At 42.5% G+C, this 20,705-nt stretch overlaps 2 protein-coding genes across 5 annotated transcripts in view; both read right to left on the bottom strand.

The window, feature by feature from the left end:
- The window catches only part of ash1l (ash1 (absent, small, or homeotic)-like (Drosophila)), a 32,330-nt gene extending 26,928 nt beyond the window's left edge, over positions 1-5,402 (bottom strand). For 2 of the 4 annotated variants that reach the window (XM_020706876.3, XM_011480634.4), the window contains exons 1-2: positions 5,159-5,337; positions 4,157-4,239 (exon numbers count right to left, since the gene is read on the bottom strand). The gene's annotated coding sequence lies outside the window, so the exon portion shown is untranslated. Of the gene's footprint in view, positions 1-4,156; positions 4,240-4,916 lie in introns of all 4 variants that reach the window. The other 2 variants (XM_020706877.3, XM_020706878.3) reach the window with 2 other exon arrangements.
- Positions 5,403-8,543: 3,141 nt separating this feature from the next.
- Positions 8,544-14,047, bottom strand: scamp3 (secretory carrier membrane protein 3). Its single transcript, XM_004073705.5, has 9 exons — positions 13,698-14,047; positions 13,516-13,599; positions 13,041-13,136; positions 12,837-12,957; positions 12,135-12,263; positions 11,765-11,927; positions 11,588-11,689; positions 10,204-10,321; positions 8,544-9,185 (listed from the first exon to the last, which is right to left on the bottom strand). Exons 1-9 carry the CDS (start codon positions 13,749-13,751, stop codon positions 9,048-9,050), a joined length of 1,005 nt encoding a protein of 334 aa, XP_004073753.1. The 5' UTR covers positions 13,752-14,047; the 3' UTR covers positions 8,544-9,047.
- Positions 14,048-20,705: the final 6,658 nt, after the last annotated feature.

The raw sequence follows: 20,705 nt of genomic DNA, 5'->3' as shown, positions 1-20,705 counted from the left end.
TTTTTAACGAGTTGAAAACAAGAGCTAAAGCTGCATAATGGATGATCATTATGCAACTTTCCACATCCCCAAAACTGTGAGAATAAAGATAATTGGTGGAATGCTATAAAGGCTTCAACCCGTGTCTCTCTTTATTTTAGTATCTTCCACCATTCTATACCACTTAACCTCATCTACAATTTTTCAGCTATTTTAACCGTTCAAATATTCAAATGTTCTACTCTTTCAGTTTTTTCCAGCCATGACTTTTGGTCCTTCAAATCCTACAACTTTTCCAGATACTTCAGGATTTCCAGGAGTTTTGGCTCCATTTAAATACATGGGGAATCCTTGGTGCAGAAGCTCGCTGGTTCTGGCATTTATCACAAACATATCTTTTTTGTTATTGTGCTGTTTTCACTTTATTTAAGGTAAACTTTGATCACTTCTATCTTTTTTTGTGCCATTTATTACCCTTTTAGTTTCATTTTCATTCAGCGATATAGCATTCAACCCTGCATTTTCTTCTGGAAAAGCAGCAATATTTTTTTTCTGACATTCTTTTCTTTAAATGCTGTTTTTAGCATTAAATGTTTGAATACCACTAAGAATTTCAATTCTCCAAAATAAAAAAGTTGCCACCGCCCTCTGCTCCTGCATTTCTGATAATCAAACATTCATAACACCACACACACCAGCTAAATTCACCGTTCCTACTTTAATCAAAAACACATTTCACCCATAACACCCCCCCCCCGTCTACTCCTAGCCCCCTACGGCTTCCCCCACAATGACATATGTACTCTAGTCTCGTTTTTTACAGTTACGTTTCCAATCGAGAAGGAGATAATTAATAAAGCTATGCTACTGCGCTGCTTAAGGGATGAGTTTTTCAGAACATTTGGATCAATGAGGGTTCATTAAGTGATCCAGAACCAGATGCCTTACAAGAAAAATAGAGCTTTCAAAAAAGAAGTTCATCTCACTTAGGAAAAGGAAAACTAAAAACTAAAAGCAAAGACCAAGAACACAGTGCTTCAGTCGCTATATAAAAAGCTCCAGAATAAAGTTGACCGTTTCCGCAAGCACCTCCATGTCAGTGATGAAGTAGATCCAAACTCACATCAATGAAACCACATTTTCAAGAAAGAAACCAATTTCTCCGACCCAATCAACCCCATATTCTCAACACTGTTATGCCTAAAGTGAATGGTAGTGAAAAAAAGAAAATCCCTTTGTTATAATGACACCACCCGTTACTATTCAAAATATGAGTGGTGCAAATGCATCCATCTTCAGAGTCCATTTCCGGGCCACGCGGTTGCTGGAGCCTATCCCAGCTACTATCTGGTGAAGGTGGGGTTCACACTGAACAGGTCACCAGTTTGTTGAAGGGCCACACATGAACACCCAGGAATAATTACATTCACCAAGGAAGCATGTTTTTGGACTGTGGGAGGAAACCCACACGCGAACGAGAAGAACATGCAAAGTCAGAGAAAGGACCCAACGTGGATTAGATTTGACAGAGGAGCCGACTCGCAGCACTCCATTGGGGCCGTTCCCGAGTCTGACTGGCCCCAAAGTACAGCTTTTGGTGGGGGTGACTGTTCTGGTGTTGCCTCAGGGGACCGGCCCGCCTTGCAGAGTTCCGGTCTCTAGACTTAATGCTGTTAACAGCGGCCCCTACTAGGGGTGTAGCTACAGAAAAATAAAATAAAGAAGAGGAGGATTATTTATGGCGCCAGAGATCTCCAATTTGCAATTTTTATAAATATGTATAGTAAAAAAAAAAACTTCAGATTATGTAATTATTACTCTATAATCACAAAAATAATGTTGGATTTTGAGTATATAAAATAAATAAACCATAGGCTCTACTGTCACCAGAAGTAAATACATTTTCAAAGTAAAGGGCTACTCAGAGCATTCAGAGGGTGTATTCAGACTGGGAAAACCGATTGGTCCAGACCCAGTCTGCTTCATTTGACTGAAGTCAAGGGGACTTTCCTGTTCAGGACTAAAGCTTGTAGACAAGACCATGTGACTAGAGATCTCTTCACTGATTGATCAGGAATTACAAGGGCGGGACAAAGCAACTAGAGGCAGAAATTATAGTTCATTCAAACTTATAATTTCGGTCGCATGTTTTGAACGTCTGCATCAACGTCAGGCTCATGACGTTTGACTTGCTTTTTGGTCCGGTGGAGGCATGCTACAGGGCGGTTACTGGCAAGACGACAGCTAAGAAGGTACTGATGAGTGTTCATGACAGGTAGATTGTCGGGAAAACAGTGAGAAGCAATTTGTATCACGTTAAAAGTTCTTTGGCTTAGTCTGCATTCATCCCATCACATTTCAATGAGTTGCTGTGTCTCATCGTTGGGGAGTTATGACACTTTTTAGGAGAATTCATAAGGAACTAACAGGTAGCCATTAGGATGACGTAACAGTGGCGCCTGTCGGGCACGTGCCGCTTTATGAGACACAGAAACACATGTAAGAAGCGTTTTCAGTGGTGTTGAAATAAACGTTCCAACAAATAAACAGTAGGACTCTTTTTTGTTTGTTTATTTGATAACACGACAATCTTTGCTTTACATTTGTCAGCAGCTCATTTGATGCTACATTCCTACTCTGTTTACGTCGACTACGGCAGCCGTTTTGGTCCATTTGTTCCACTCCGGGAACGGATTGAATTCAGACTAAAGAATCTCAGAAATAAACCGAAGCTCCACCTTGAGGACCACCTTAAAACTCTGGTTCACTTTAAGCAAATCAAATGTGTCCAGTCTGAATACACCCAAATATTCATTTAGTGCATGTTAGGGCTGCAGGATATGAGGAAAACTAGCGAATTGCGATATTACTGATCAAGATTGCGATGATAATATAACTTGCGATACATGAACAAATAGCCAAACAACCAAAGACATAATTTCCATCTAACTGCAACAGTTTATTTTAAATAAGAGTCAACATAACTTAAATTCTACTCCAAATGAAACTAGTCTACAGGGCAGTGAGCATCTAACAGAACTTCTAACAAAAAAGGGCTCCGTCTGATTGGTCATTGATGCAAGGGGTTCCATCCGATTGGTCAAATTCATAAAGGAATTTATTTGATTCATTAAATACTTCAAACTGCCATCAGATTGTTTTATCACATTATCATTTATCGCAATTTTTGCAATATGTGTATTGCACAATGATAAATTTGCAATATATTGTGCAGACCTAGTGTGTGTCTTACAATCTAGTATCTTTTTTTTAATTCAAAGTTGATTACGTTTGATGTTTTTTTTTATTGAATTCTGTAAATATATAAACATTTCTCCATAGTTTTCCCTGTAACACATCGTCCACTTTCCCTCTTTTGGTTTATTTTTAGTAGGAACTACACAACTGCTGTTTCACTTCCAGTCATATTGTTAATCAATACACTATCCAGTTACACACGTTTTAGGCTTCTCTGCTGATTTCTTTGACCTTCGTGGGATAAACCAAGAATTCACGTGGAAACTTACGTAAGCAGTTAGAAGAGAAAAAATAACCCCAGAGCCGGAGAGTCCATAAGAAATATTCCAATTTAAAAAAAAGAAACAGAGGAGCATGGAAGAACATAGTAAACAACTTCTCATGCCCCCTCCCATTTCTGTCCTCCCCTTACTCACACCCTCCCCTCCTTCCATTCCCTCCTCACTTTTGCACACGTTGTTCATAACTGCTGATTTCCCTTTGGCCACAGCAACAGTGAAAGAACCCACCCACCCAACATCATTCACATGAGGGGTGGCGTCTGGCCCCATTTGCGGCGGAGAGTCGTGTCTCACAGAAACCAACCAAAAAGCATCTTTGGTACGATTCTGAGACAGAAGTAAAACTTTAAGGGCTTTTGGAGGAACACACATCTGTGATGAGCAGGTGTCAGAATCGCAGCATGCAAACACACCGGAGAGCAGAGAGGGGAAGTTCACTGAGGAAAGCAACACCTGATCCAAACACTGGACAGGTAAGAGAGCACCTCTGTGTCCAGCTTCCTCTACAGCAAACACACAGCCCTATTGAACAGAATCCTCCTTATTTTCAAGAGTTAAACATTGTAATAAATAACACAAAATAACCCAAATAGACCAAAAGGAACTTAGAAGCCCAGAGACGCCTGGTGGTTACTCACCTTTTTAAAATGTCCACAAACGGAGCTCACATTATCCAGCCTTCATGGGTGTCAGCGAGGTGGCCACATGTTATCTCCACAAGCTGGAAGTCCATAACAAAACTGTCAGCATCCAATCGTGGAAATTAGGCTTTTTTTCCCCTTCTTTTTTCTTTACAAATCCACGTGCAGAAAAAGAAACAATAATAATATTAAAAAATAAAAACAAGTTCTCTTAGCTTTAGCTACAGGGTGTCACGCCACAGCTTTCATCCTAAATCCATCCCGCGTGCGGCCAAATCTGAGGTCTGACCTCCAATAAAAACACAAAGTTCCGATGGAGCGCGAACGCAGCATCCTCCACAAAGTGGGATCAATTTCAGAAGCACCGATGGGCGCCTGTCATCTTCAGGCAGCCCGTCCGCTCCAAGATAAAAACAAAAGTTTGCTTTTTCTTTTCCAGCCCTCGCAGCGGCACGCGCCGCGTATTAATGGGTTAGTAATAAGCTAACTAGCCATCACATCACTCAGAGTAGCCCTTTGAATATGATCACTTCGTTCGCCCGCCTCCGTCCTAACGAACACCGCACGTCAGGCGGAGAAACGCCGCCGTTTGCTTTTGGACGGGTTGTGTGATCCGAACCCACAGAACCCGAATCAGGATCACTGATGTTCGGGGTCTCAGTCACATTCTCTCGTAGGAACTCATGTTACTACATCTCAGGCGGAGCTACGGCGGCTAACGATGCACATGCAAGTTGGCTAACCCCCCCAAACATACCCATATATCTCCCAGCTCCGGTTCAAAGGCAAACTCCCAGATCAATAGCCCGGGAATAAAACAAATAAAATATGTTCCAGCGGTGGGAGAAAATACCAGCGGCGCCGTGGAGGTTATTAAAAAAAAAAAAAAAAAACACTGACTGTCAACAAAATGGCGGCGGCGTTGAATCAACAGAGACCCGAAATGGATCTCCCTGCATTTCTCCCTCCTGCCGGGCTCCGAAATCCTTAAACCCTTACAGCAAACAGGGTCCGGGGGCTGTTTCCCGAAGAGCTCAGAGATCCAAACCGCCGCGGCGTCCGCTGGGCTCGGAAGTGTCCGGACGGGCCTCCCTCGGTAACCGGGCCTCCATGTCTCTGCTCCGCTCGTATCGCTACTGTGTCAGTCCAGCATTCTCAGGCAGGGGAGGGAGGCGGAGGGCGGGAGGAGGAGGAGCAGGAGGAGGAGGAGGAGAGGGGAGCAGTGGAAATGTCGGCTGTTCGCGGCTCCTGCGGTCCCTGGCCGCTGAAAAAAAAACGCGCGCGCCTTATTATTCGGGCTATTTTCGGCGGCAGCTGGGAGAAGTCTTGGCGGTTCGGGTGTGTTCGCGGCTCTGCTGCAGTGTCGGTCACAACCCAACGCTGGGCCGAGCTGAGCTACCATAAACGAACCGCTTTATTCTGATGGAGCCACACCGTCTCCTTTGTTGGGGGTTTAAATCATTCCAGAAAGAGCTCTATTATGTTTGTAGGTACAGTTTTTCCCGAAGGGGAACTATACCTGTTTATGTTTCCGTCTTTATTCTCTTTGGGCTTTGACATTTGAAGCGACCTAGTTTTCAGAAGGGCCGTGAACTCATCACCTGCCCGCTAACTCTGCAGCCATAAATGCAAAAACAGTGCAAACATTAACCAACGTGTTTAGGATGACAATGGACCTGTTTATATGACCACAGATCGGACTATTGGGTTTAATCCAATACCTGGATAATCCGATGTGATGCGTTTACATGCAATTCAGAAATCAGATTAACAAAACCCTGGTTTAAGGACCCACTGATGAAAATGGGGTTTTCAGGTGGTCTAAACTTGTTCTTGTGGCATTTTTCTGTGGATGGAGGACACATGTATTAATTAAATTAAGCTAAAAAACTGAGCAGAGTATTTCTTTATTCAAACCATTGTGAACTTGAAACAGACTTCAGAAATTCACAATATGCAATTTGAAAAGGATTGTATTTGTGATGTAGAAAATATGCTGGGCGGAGCCAAAGTCTCCCTGCTCCGCCCCATTCTGATCATCCACCTCCAGACAAATCGATCCATGAACGTCTTTGTTTTCCTGGTTTAAGCTGGAATCTGGATCAGAACTGATATTGCAGCCATTTTTACTGCGCCGTTCATGTTAGGTTGGGGTTTAAGGGGCCGTACGCTAGTGGGAGGGTTAGGGTCAGCCTGACCCTTCAAAGTCTGGTCTAGATCAGTCCTATGTCAAAGTTATGGGGCTTTATCTCTTAATTTTATCTAGGATCAGACACACAACTACCCCATTTTTTTAGTTAATATTTTAACTATTATTAACAAAGATTAAGAAATCAACAATAAAAGCTTCTTCAAGCCTTAGAAATAGCACCTCAGATAAAATAACTGCTGTTTTAGTATTACTAATAGCAATAATAAAACTGACTGAAATACACATTTTTGATCTTTCCACTCTGCTGTTCTCATTTCCCACCCTTCAAAAGTCTTCTGACCCCCCCCCCCCCCCCCATATAAATCGTCCACAATTCTGCACAATTTCAAACACTTGATTTTGATTTGAAATTGTTTATTTCATGCACTCAAATGAGAATAATGCACAAAAAAACTTACAATCATCAGTTATACATTCACAATGACGCATCAAACTTAGGATAATTAGACATAACAAAGATCAGATGAATGGGAAAACTCAGCATCCATCCCACACATCACACCTGTCCTGCAGCAGCTCCACTGCCCCCTCTTACCTGTCGGTTCTTGTTCGTGTCGCCACACCCACCCGTACCCTCAGATCCTCCTCCTAGTCCCCATGAATCGCCTCGTCACTATGGGGAGCATTCAGCTACTCTGCCCCCCCGGCTCTGGAATTTACCAGCTCCTGACCTCCCAAACATCGGCTCTCTCTCACTATTCACCAAGAAACAAAAAAATCGCACATTTCCCCCCATAACTTGACATTCTTTCAAATGCATATTCTACTGTACATTTTATTGAAATTAACTTTCACTGTTATGTACGGCGACCTTGGGTTCCTAGAAAGGTGCGTAACAACTAAAATGTATTATTATTATTATTATTATTATTCTCCCAATTTCTAATCAAGAATGTAGTGATGGAATCTCCCTGAATGAATCCCTGCTGAGCTTTTTACTCCACCAGTGGAAGATTTTTAGAGATGAGTGAGAAAAAACATTAAAACAAACAGACAAAACCATTTAGAGGCAAAAATGCAAATAAAGTGGTCTCAGACAAATGTATTTTAGGGCATAAGCAGAGCCTGACATAAAAAATAGTTTTGTTTTTCTTTGTCCAAAAGGCTAACATGCTAATGTTTCCAGTTCTGAGGACACTGGGAGTTTATCACCTTCATTCCTGCAGCGAAGGTTATTTTCATACCAAAGTCATGATCTATGTTTTTATTTCTCAGTCTATTGATCAAATATCTGCACATCAGAAACAACGGTGTGACCTTCGCTCAGGTCCCCATCATCCTTCCAGCCTGATCACCCCCCCCCCCCCCCCTCGTCTCCAAACAGCGACCTGCTGCTCAGAGAAAGGGAGGCCGTGACCCGCTTACTTCCTGTCATGTGACTCAGATGAAGATTGATGCCACACCCTGGAAAAGCGCTCCTTAGGGAGAACCCCACGAGTGGAAGTGTCAAACAGAACCCAGCAGACAAAGGGGGGGGTTGAAGTGTCATTTGTCAGGTCAGGGGTTTTCAGGTGGGGGGGTTGAATGAGACAGCAAATGTGTCGTCTGAGCCTCAGAGACGAACAACTTCAGGAATTCCTTTTACACGCGTCAACAGGTTTAGTTTGCTGTACATTAAACAGAACAAAACTGAGTTAAAGATTTGACTAAATGCATTTATTCACACTTTGATTTAAGCTGTTTTACCCTCCAAGATAAGAAGAAATGATGTTAAAAACAACATCTGTGTTTGCATACTAAAAGCAGAAGCACTTATCTGATACGTGCCTTAAAGCTTCACATATGTGAACATTTTGGTTTAAACATTTATGGAAATAATTGACTTCATGTCCTTTATTGTTATAATTTGCAGGTTGTAACAAGAAAAGGAAATAAATAAAAATAATTATCTACAGTTTGCATTACAGTCGTCTGTTCTATCAGCCTAAAAAAGGATAAAAAACTACATTTATGCACAAGTCTCTATAAAAGGTAATTTAGTGTATGAACGAGTTTAAAAACTAAAGATAATAATCAGTGCAAAGTTGTTGTTTTTTTCTATTTTATAAATGTTTAAAAAATGTTTTGGCTGCCAGAGAATCATGTGGTTTAAATGACGTTCTGCCTTTCTAAACCTTCTTAAGCCTTTGCAGCTAAAAGAAAAAGACCATAAATAGAAATGAAGCAACCTCATCAATGAGAAAGCAAGACAATGTTGATTTATTAAAATCAGGATGTGATCAACAACAATAATCTGAAGCTGCACCCACAGAACAGTGAAGGAAACACGTCAGAGGATTCATATCAGAAACATCACAGGCTTGGTTTTCTACAGGAACAGGTTGTTAGCGGACACGAAAGCGCTCTGGCAGAGCGTCGGCTGCAGCCAAAGCTCTCCTCAGAGGATCAGAGGAACATCCGGCGGCGTCCGGCTGAAAAGTGATCAGCGTCTTAACTTTCTCCACTTGGCACGCAGTTCGGTTCATGCATTCACAGACTCTAAACATCAAAATTCAAACATCTTCTTGGTTTTTACATTTATGTGAAGGTTTCCTTCACTTGTTTGGCACTGACAGACACAAGTCCTGAACCCTTCCAGGGACCAGACCCCCATCTGACACCAGAGCCCCGACTTGTAGACTTCACAAAGCGGATAGAGGGCGCCGGAGCCTCGCTCTGCCGCCCCGGCGCTCCCGTCTACCGGGGCGCGGTGAAGGCCCCCTGGGCGGCGGAGACGGCCGCCTGCCGCACAGCCTGATTGGACATGACCCCGGAGGCGAACTCCGCCTGCGCCTTCTGGAAGCTGGCATCGGTTTGCCTGTACAGGCTGTGGATCTGCAGCGGGGGAAGAACACACGGCGTCACCGACACTGGATACATGCAGCCGCCCCCCCTGCATCACAAAGACCGAACGGAGGGAAACGCTACACCAGGTGGTTCTTCCTGAGAGCGCCGTGCCGTCTACTGAATGTTTGATTGAAGCCAGCGTGGACCAGCTGATCAATGGACAGAAGTCTCTCCACAAAAGTCTGGATTAACTAGAAGGAGCTGCTGAATGAAAATGAAACTTACAGGGTAAGAATTGGAAAATAAATAAATGATCAAAGTTTCCTATAATTAAAGTGAAAACAGCAGAATAACAACAAATGTGTTTGTGAAAAATGCCAGAAAGCAGCAAAGTTGTGCCCCACAGATCACGTGTGTCATGCCATGACGCCACCAACACGGAACAGGAAACACATCATATGACTGTTTCTGATCATTTAGTGCTGCAGCGACTCTCTGGCATCCGGGAGGATTTAAAAGAAAAGTCAAACTAACATCTGAACACAAAATACATTTTGAAAAGCCAACAAACACGCCTACATTTATATATACATATTATTGGGGATTGATTTGACTTTCTAGACGTGAGGGAGCTTTGTTTGAAAAAGTTGAATGTTTTTTCCTCCGTCGACCGGCACAGCGTGTGACGTGACGCCAGACTGGGGCAGATTGTTGAAGAGTAATCAAAGTCAATTTGTAAAAGAAATCTCTAAATTATAATCACAAGACTAAAATCTGTTTTAGCCCAAAGCGTCGTGAGCATTTTAACGTTTTAATGGCGTCTCTAGCTGACAGAACGCCAACATAAGAAACCCATTAATAAAATAGCTGAAAAATTGCAGGAGTTAAGCAGCAAAAATGGCAAAAGATACTATAATAAAGAAAAAGGAAACAGGAAAACAATGGGTTGAATACTTTATGGAATTCAACCACTTATGTAAACGTTTTCTTCTAAAAATGTCCGTATCTTTGTAAATCTAATAGTATCTTTGACAAATATTGAGGTGACAGAAACAGATGGACTCGCCTTCTTCAGCATGACGACACCCATCGCCGCCTGTCCAGTGAAGACGATGGCGTTCATGACCATGATCACGCCCACGCCTGTGCTTGTCCTTAGAGCAGCCAGACTCACAATCCAACCACTGAGGGGAAACACAAACATTCAAAGGATGATAACATGGAAAATCATAATAATACATTTCCATTCAAATCTAAATTAGAATTTAAGTTGTGAGCGGCGTTTTAAGGATCCAACCGCTACCCGCGCCCGCCGCCCCACTTCGACCCACCCTCACTGACTACATGCCCCCCACTCTCCGACTCTGTCGGGACAAATGCTTGAGAAAAAAATACAAACACCTTTTTCCAAAATGGCGTCTTTCCTGTTGGTTTTATCTCCATAGCAACCATTTAATATTTTGGTCGCCTGGGTGTGACGGACAGGTCGATGTCATTTTTAGAAGAATCGGCTAAAGTAGATATTTTTAGATTTCTTTGGCAACTGATGTTTTTCGTTAACCACGCCCACATTCCTAATCCGCTCTTATCAGATGTTCATATAGTTTTGTTCAGCTGAACTAACGATTCATGTAATGTGTTTTCCCGATATTCAGTTAAAAAATGAGCGAGCAACAAGAGAGAACGCCACTGTTACAATCTCGCCACGGTAACGCCGCTCAAAATCGACAAACTTTAAAACCAGAAATTTTTCCTAAGTAGGTTTGCAGCGATGCTCGAGGAGTTAAGAGGCGATAGATGGAAACCACCAGAAGGAGTTCACATTTGTTGAAGGTGCGACAGGGATTTGTTTCAAACTGTTTTTAATTAAAGATGGCAGCCTGTTCCCTATAGGTCAAAGGTCAACAAACTTCGGTTGTGGTCGTAGACTTAACCTGGAAATTTATGAAGATTTTTTGAGCAAAAGTTTTCCTCTCCCCATTGTAGAAAATTTAGAAAAATCACCGAATTTTACACTTTGCCACAAAATAGCCGCCAAGCCGTAGGTCCTGCTGCCATCCCATAATAATTTTAAACCTTCCTTCCACATGTGTTCTAATTTTGTTAGTGTATTTTGAAATATATACCTATATTTTTTGAGCCCCATAAAAAAGATGACATCACAGCGGGAGAAACCATCACAAAAACGAGCCCTGCTCGTTTTTGTGATGGTTTCTCCCTCTGTGATGTCTTTTTTTTTTTTTTTTTTAATGGAGGTGGTGGTTGTTCACATTTTTGCAGATGTTTTCTTCTTTCTTCCTGTGCCTTTGAGCAAAAATGAACCCCCTAGTTTCCACCTAGTTGTGCAAATATTAGATTTTCTTAGTTATTATTTCAACATAAAACCGTGTAGATCTTGTAGAATAGGAGCCAGCAGACCCACAGTGGGGGTTTAGTATTTCTAGTCGTACCTGAATCCCCATCCAGGGATACCGATGGTCATGATCACAAAGACGCACACTTGAGCAAAGAAAATGAAGAAGAAGATGAAAAAGTTGAAGGAACTGTCAGTCCTGCAAGAGAACAATAAGGATTAAAAAACAGAAACAAATCTAATTTAGAGGCAAGAATGAGGATTCAGGACCAACCTGAAGGCTTTGTACACCGGCCGATACCAACACACGAAGGAGCACGGGGTGAAGAGGAGGGCCCAGAGGATGGAGAGGCCCAAGCCAACGCCTCCTCCTGACGGGTCGCTGCAGAAGTTGGCGAAGGAGGAGATCAGGTTGAAGAGGAGCGCGCCGGCGCAGACTGGACGTTGATGGAGGGAGGACCAAACGGGAAGAGGATGAGAGGAGAAAACAAAGACAAGAGGAAAAGTCTGAACAGGTCAACATTTTCTTCCACTGAGGATCAGAAATGTGGATTTCAGAGCTCAGACTGACAAAAGTGTCAAATACAGGCAGAAAAGTCTGATTTGGAAGGACGGACGTACACACATCTCTTGGTGAGACTCACCCATCCAGAAGTAGTACATGGTGCTGACGGTCCGCTGGAAGCGCTGGGCGATCTCCACGTCGATGTCCTGGTAGAAGCAGGGTCCCACGGGGCAGAAGGACGGCAGCGGGGGCCAGTTATTCTGCCGAGCTTGAAACAAAACGCCAGAATTCATGAGAAAAAAAAAAGACAAACACCTTTTTCCAAAATGCCGTCTTTCCTGTTGGTTTTATCTCCGTAGCAACCATTTAATATTTTGGTCGCCTGGGTGTGACGGACAGGTTGATGCCATTTTTAGAAGAATCGGCTTAAGTACATTTTCTGATTTCCTTGGCAACAAAGGTTTTTCGCTAACCACGCCCACATTCCTAATATCAGATGTTCATATAGTTTTGTTCAGCTCGAACCAACGATTCTTGTAGTACATTTTCACAATATTCTGTTTAAAAATGTGCGAGCAACAAGAGAGAACGCCACTTCTACAAGCTCGCCACGGTAACGCCGTTCAAAATCGACGACAAACTTTAAAACCAGAAATATTTCCTAAGTAGGTTTGCAGCGATGCTTGAGGAGTTAAGAGGCGATAGATGGAAACCACCAGAAGGAGTTATCATCTGTTTAAGGTACTACAGGTACACAGCTAAAGCCTGTTTTTCTTTTATGAAGCCCCGCCCCTCAGGTTCAGCCTGAACGGTTCTTTTGGCTCGTGCTTCGCTCTCTTACTGGCTCCAGGTCCGAGGCTGTGCGACTGCAGCTCCCGCTCTCTCCTCTCCAGCTCCTGGGCCTTCCTCTCCAACTCCTCCTGCTTCCTCAGGAGGTCAGAGGTGGCGGCGTTGACCGCAGGCTGAAGCAGAAACGCCAAAAACATTTCTCCAAGCCGTCACCACACAGTTCAGCTATCGGTGTGTTTGCTTTAGCTTTATATACCTGAGAGTTATAGGATCCGTAGTTTTTCGGCTCGGTGGGGGTCTTTACAGGGGCAGGTGGAACAGTGGGAGGGGCAGCTTCATAGGGAGGGGGGGGCTGTCAGATGTCAAGAAAAAAACACAGATTTAAGTCACATAAATGGCTCAAATGGTTCATGATGGTCATTTTAAATCTCAGCATTCTGTTTTTCCTGCATGTTCCTCATTTATTCTACAGGATTTGACCAGTTTCCCCACAATGATTGACATTTTCCAGCCCAACGCTCGTGTCCACGTGACAAAGCAGGTTTGATCACGTGACTTTTGAAGGGCTAAACTACGGATTGATTCCTGGTTTTCATCATTTAAATGGCGTGAATGGGATCCACTGTCCCTGCAGCAGCTTCCCTCAGACCCAGGATGAAGATGGGCATCCTCAGCCTCATCCTGCTGCTGCTCCCTCTGGGGTTTGTAGTCCATAAAGGATGCCGGCTCACCGCTGCTGTGCTGTCAAAGGGGTTGTAGAGGTCCAGGGTGGCATATCCCGGGTCAGCGCTGCTGTGCTGAGTCACTGCAGGATCCTGATCACACAGAAAAAGACAAAACCACCACTCAGCTCATCGGGTCTGTAGATGGACCGGAACCCCCCTAACACAGAACTCAGAACAGGTCTCCCCACCTGGAACGGGTTCTGGTCTTCCGCCGGCTCCGGGAAGCTCGTGTATTTGGACATTTTTGTCCGCTAAAGATCTACTGCTGACTTTAACGGAAACACCAAACTAAACCGGACTGACTGAGTCACTGACGCTGATTTCCCGCTAAAATGAGTCTCCCGCTCACTTCTCCGATAGAACAAAAGCCTTTAGGCCTCAGACTGGGGGGGCTGGACTCCCCAAAAATCCTGTTCTCGTCTTCAGAATCGATCTGGTCCAAAAAATTTTGCCGTTTTGTTTTTGATTCGCGTTGATCAGGAAGTACAACAAACAAGGGCAAGTCACGTGATTTCAGCTGCTGGAGGCGTCACGTGACAGTCACATGGGGGCTGCGGATTGGACGGGGAACTTTTTTTCCCAAAACTTTATTTGCAAACGAATGACAAAACAGAAAAACAGATCGTCCTCAGTTACCATGAATTAGTAACCAGAACACAAAAGTGAAGGAAAAAAATTAATGACATAAAATAAAAAAAGTAACAATACAAAATGATGCCATGAATAAATAATGAAAAAATCTTTCTGTTTTGGAAAGCCTTCACCTAAAATTTAGAAAGAAATATTATTTGGTTTTTATAATGTTAAAAATTCACTAATCAGGGAATACTACTTAATTAATCTTTTAATAAAACCAGGCAAATTTCATATTAATAAGTGTAAATTCTCTTCAAAAATATGCCTTATATCAACATTTTATGACTGAGTTAAACCAATATATACTAAAATAATAAAATCTTCTCCTAACCTCAAACCTGTAAGAACTTTTGACACCTTGGTGTTTTTTAATTGTATAGAATAGACTTACAGCTTTTAGTGCTCTTGTTTAAAGAAAAAAAAAAGTTTTTTTGTGTTTTTTTTTTCTTTATTTTTCCCCTGACACATTTTGTTGCTCATTTCTCTGTCAATGTATTTTAAAGTTTACTGTTTTTTTTATTATGAGTCTGTATGTTTTAAATAAAGATTATAAAAAAATAAAGTGCAGAATTTATTTTGTTTATTTATTTTTACTGAAGAGATAAACTTGAGGTTTACAATCTTTGTGGCAGTTCTAGAAGGTGTTTGTCGAATTACAATTAGAACAGGCATAGAAAAATGTAAATAACAATAATAATATTAAGTAAAAGAGTAAACAATAACATAAACTTAAATAAAATAAGATTAAAATAAAATAAAAGAAGGGGGATCCATGGGCATTATGATGATCAGTAACTCATCAAAAAGTTGTCATTTACAGACTTTCACAGTAAGTTTATTCTCCATGAAGTTTACAGATGAAAAATAAAAATAATTGATTTTCAGGAATGTGTGTCTATAGAATTTACCCAGGATAATTATGACATTTAAAATAATTTCTGTGTTTTTGTTTTCTAAAATAAAACCCCAAAAATGATGTCCTTGATAGAAAAGTCTGCTAAACATGGAATCTTGGGGAAGAGCCACTGATGCACATCGTCCCAGAAGGCATTCAAAGAACAGATGCTCAGTGGAATGACAGTAGGGTTTGATGCCGTAGCGTCTGGGCTTTGCATGTGATTCAGGGCTTTCTGCAGAGCTCCTCCTTTGACTCTTCATCCTCCTGATGGCTTCAAATCTCCTCTGGGGAGTTTCTGCTTCACTTCTGCTAAACAGTTGAAGTCAAAAATCAGAGCTTTGTTCCAAGATCATCTGCTTTCTGTTCCATCAGCTGCTCTTTATTGGCCTCATTTAACATCTAACATTGAATGGAGAAAAGTCTGGTCTTTACCACAAACTTTCTTCCAAACAAACAAAGTCAAAGAAATCTGATTCCAACTAAGACTCAGATTTGATCCAGCAAAGCATCACTGATCTACATTTAAAGTTGACTTCAACAGCAGTTGGACTTTTTCAAACATGCTCTCATTTATTCTGGTCTGTGAATTCACTTACAAATTATGGAAAAACGTTAAGAAATTCATCACAGACTCTATTTTTGATTATTGTTTTAAACTTTATTATGAAAACATAATATTTGGTTTTCATAGTTTTGAACAGAAAGATCGTGATGCTTTCTTTATTATAAATATGTTGTTATTCATGGATAAATTACATAAGTATTTTGCTAATAAAAAACATGAATTCTTCTTACTGAAAATTGAACGGCAGCAATAATATAAAATAATTTCTGCTTCTACAAATACAAAGGCTTAAAAAACGATGAACATCTGTAAATCTTTTGGATTAATGACATAAATTTATACGACGGAGTTTTAGGGCCAGTTTACAAGTCTTTAAATTTTTTTTTAAATTACGAGTTTTATCTCATAAATTTATGATAAAAAAGTCATAGATTAACAAGGAGGAAACACCAAAGTTTTCCGTTTATCGGAGCCTAGTTAGAAGATGAAATATGTGGAGCCTTTAGTGAAGATTTATAGGAAAGGTTTAAAAAACAAAGATTCTGAACCTTTTGGCGTCTTTCTGGGGTTCAGTGTCAGTAAAGCGGAGTTTCATCTGTAAAATAAGGAGATCAGAGACACATTTGGGTGCAGAGGATCGCTGCAGCCTTTATTCTCCTTTTCATTCACATAACCTGAGGTTCATTTGTCTCATTACGTCATCAACCTGTCATGTGCAGAATACCAATGTGTAAACAGTATACGCCCCCTCCTCCAGATAAAACGTCCCGTTTCAACATAAAACAATAAAGATGAATGAAAATAGTCTGTTATATTAGCATTAGAACTTTGAAAAAGGCAAAAAGTGATCCTCCTCCTCAGACAGAAGCATCACACAAACGCAGAAATCTTGTCTTTGGTGGAGGAAGAAAGGATTGAAGTGAACATCTGCAGGGACACTGATGGCCTCATTGGGCTGCAGAGATCCTGGAAACCACCCATCAATAAATGAAACATTAATAAATTGTAAATCAAACAAATGAGCTTCCAGACATCTGGAACGTTATCAATAAACATTCAGCTCAACCTGTTCAACTAAGTTTAGTCGGTCTGTTCTGCTGCTGCACGGCGTTCACCTGCTGCCCTGAATGCTGCTCACTTCCACTTTAATCTCATAAATGTACGAGATTTTTTTTCATAAATATACGAGAAACAATCTCTTAATTTTACTTTCTTTTGGTGGCCCTAAAACTCCGTCGTAATTATGGAACACCAGTTGGTTTAAAAAATTATATTAGTTATAATTTTGTTCTTAATTGATTTTCAAAAGGTCAAAACAACTTTTTGTATTCAGAGCTGTTTTATTCTTATGTTGCATTTTTATAAATATTGTATTTTTGTGTTGTATTCTGAAAATGTTCAATAAAAAAAGTGCAGAATCAATTCAGTTTAAACTGATCCTGATCTGAATCCAAACACTGAACTACAACCGGAAGGAAAGTCTAACTTCCACTGAATTGTCTTGATTGATTGATGGCGCCCTCTGGTGGTGATAAATATGTCCTACATGTTTGTTGAGCATCCGGCTGGAAACACAGAAGCAGATTTAATGAAGTTTTTCTTTCCTTTCTGTCTCTGTCAGCTCAATGACCGTGTTTACAGAAACTATTTCAAATCTGGCATTAAAAGTAATATAAAACTATACATAAATACACACGAGGATTCAAAACAAAATAAATTAAAACAACATCACATAAATCAGCAGTGTGATGTCCTTACACAAACATTTAAGTCATTGTTGAGGATTGGGAGGTTTTGGAAAAAACATATATGAGGATTCCACAAGAATTTGAAGGTTTGTTCTTTTTTTTTAACAATAAATGTCAATCTCTCCAAAGTGAGACATGTCATCAATTCTTTCGTCCACATTGCCGTCCAGGGTGTGTCCACACTCTTCCACAACTGTCCAATAATTCCTCTAGCTTGTAAAAGTCGATGAGCAATGATTGTTTCTGCGTTCCAACAGTGTTGAGGATATTTATCTAACACACAGAATCTAGAACACAATGGAACATTCCTTCCAATTGTGTGACCAAAACATCCAGTTCACTCACTGGAACTGGATGGAGTTCCATCCATGGGGGGCCGTCTGGCCCTGGTGCCTCACCACTCTGGCACTCTGGCACCTTGTCCAACTTCTACCAGTATGTAAACTGTCATACAAATCTCTGGAACTTCTACAAGCTAATGGACACATGAACTGAACTCGGCCGAGTACCTCGTCTCTGCTCCTGCTCCTACACCTGGATGTGGTTCCTGTCTCCGGATCGTCTCGCGCCCCCGACTGTCCCCCAACTCCATCTGGATGAAGCTCGTCTGCTGGATTTTATATATGTAGTTGTAGATTTAGATAAGTTAATTCTTCTCTAAGAGTTCTGGTAAATCGCCTGTCCGTCCTGGGGGAGGATCCCTCCTTCAAAGTCAAAGTCAGCTTTATTGTCAAGTATGCTGCATCCATAAGACATACAGCACAGATGAAATTGCTTTCCTCTCACCCCACAGTGCAAGCAGCATATAAAATAATAAATAAACGACTTAAAAATAGATAAAAAGACAGTAATAGTAGGAGGAATAACAGTAGTCTAAACAGTGCTAAAGAACAGTGGCATGGTTAGAGTGACAGTTTAAAGTGACGTCAGTGCTGAGAACAGGAAGTGGAAGAGTCAGTGATGGCAGTCTTTGGTGATGATGATATTCTGAAATGGTGTGAAGTTTTCAATGAGAGCTTGTAGGATGGAGTGGAGGGGCCAGGGGGGGGGGGGGGGGGGGGATCAGGAAGGGAGTTGAGTGTCATCGCCTGATGGAAGAAACTGTCTTTGAGTCTGCTGGTTCTGGCCTGCAGACTTTGCAGTCTCCTCCCTGATGGCAGCAGGTTGAAGTGTCTCTGGTTGGGTGTGGGGGGGTCCCCTGCAATCCTGATGGCTTTGCGGGTGAGGCGGGAGCGATAAATGTCCCAGAGGCCAGTAAGAGGGACACCAACGATCTTCTCAGCTGTTTCTCCAATGTCCTGCAGAGTCTTCCGGCAGGACGCGGTCCAGGCTTCGTACCACATGGTGATGCAGCTGGTCAGGATGCTCTCCATGGCCCCCCCCTGTAGAAGGTCTGCATGATGGGGGGAGGAGCTCTGGCCCTCTTCAGTTTATGGAGGAAGTACAGGCGTTGTTGGGCTTTCTTGGCCAGTGATGCAGTATTGTGGTTCCAAGACTCGTCGTCGGAGATGTGCCCCCCCAGGAACTTGGTGCAGCTCCCCCTTTCCACAGCAGCACCATTGATGATCAGTGGATGATGCTGGGTGGGAGTTCTCCGGAAGTCCACAACCATCTCCTTTGTCTTCTCCACATTCAGGTGGAGATTGTTGTCTTTGCACCACAGAGCAGCCTCACCTCACTCCTGGAGGGGGTCTCATCGTTGTTGTTGATGAGACCCACCACTGTTGTCATCCTCAAACTTGAGTAAGAGGTTGGAGGTTGATGTTGGGGTGCAGTTGTGAGTCAGCAGAGTGAAGAGAAGGGGGCTCAGCACACATCCTTGGGGGGGCCCCTGTGTTCATGGTGATGGTGATGGAGGTGTTGCTGCAGACATCAGCTTAGTCAGTTTATTAGTTCAATTTAGTATTTTCCTATTGAATTCTATGTATTCATAATCCATTTGATTTTATGTTTAACTTTTTCAATTACAGTACAGATACAAAGCCCATCAAGACGACTATTGTTGTGAATTTGGGCTGTACAAATAAAATTGAATTGAATTGAACTTGTTCTTTAACAGATTTGATTCTGCCCAGCCCCCAGTTTCCACCCACACGGCCCCCCCTTCACACCTTTCCAGTTCAGGTGTCTCCTCCCAGCTGCAGCTGTTCAGCACCAAACAGTCCACTCTGTCTTTCCTCTGACTCCAACAGTCATGTTTTTTTTAATTCTCCAGTTCTTTCAACACCATCCAACCATCACTGCTGAGGAGGAAGCTGGAGGTTGCAGCTGTGGACCAACATCTGGCTGCTTGGATCACCCACTCCCTCACAGACAGACCACAGTTTGTGAGGCTGCGTGACTGTGCGTCTGATGTGGGGGTCTGCAGCACGGGGGCACCTCAAGGGACTGTGCTCCCCCCTCTCCTGTTCACCCTGTACACATTTAAATACAACTCCCACCTGCAGAAGTTCTCAGAGGACAGTGCCATTGTGGGCTGTGTTTCTGGGGGGGGGGGGGGGGGGGGGGGGGGGGGGGGGCTCATCACTGACTTTGTGGGCTGGTTTGAAGTTAATCACCTGCTGCTTAACACCAGCAAGACAAAGCCCTGGACTTCAGGAGGTCCTCACCACCACCCTGACCGGTGAACATCCAGGAGTCAGACATTGAGACTGTGGAAACATTTAAACACCTGGATCTTCACCTGAACCACAGACTGGACTGGACCAACAACACCTGGATGTTCACCTGAACCACAGACTGGACTGGTCCAACAACACCTGGATGTTCACCTGGACCACAGACTGTGAGACCCATATTTAATATCTTGTATGACTTCCATGAGCTTGAAAGACAGCATCCACGCGGTTTGACATTGATTCAGACAATATGGATTTAGTCATCAGGAATAGCAAAGAAAGCAGTCTTCCATGCCTCCCAGAGTTCATCAAGATTCTTTGGTTTGGTCTTCCATGCTTCCTCTTTCATTCTACCCCAGACACGCTCAATGATGTTCATGTCTGCTGACTGGGCTGGCCAGTCCTGGAGCACCTTGATCTTGGCCTTGAGGAACTTTGATGTAGAGATAGAAGTATGTGATGGAGCACCATCCTGCTGCAGAATTTGACCCCTTTTATGGTTGGGAATGGAAGAGGTAGCTAATACTTCTCAATATTTTAGGCTATTGATATTGCCTTCCACCCTGCAAATGTTTGGCACACCCCCATACTGGATGGAACCCCAGACCAGGATTTTTCAGATTTTTCCAAACTTAACTGTTTTCTGGGTGAATCTTGGGTCCATGCGGGCTCCAGTTGGTCTCCTGCAATATTTGCGGCGGCTGTGATGTAATTCAACTGAAGACTCATCT

The sequence above is a fragment of the Oryzias latipes genome, chromosome 11 (assembly GCF_053564925.1).
Source record: "Oryzias latipes strain Hd-rR chromosome 11, Olatipes_Hd-rR_3.1".
NCBI classification, from domain to species: Eukaryota; Metazoa; Chordata; class Actinopteri; order Beloniformes; family Adrianichthyidae; genus Oryzias; species Oryzias latipes.
The sequence above is the reverse complement of the archived record's forward strand: the minus strand, read 5'-3'. Positions and strand labels throughout refer to the sequence as shown.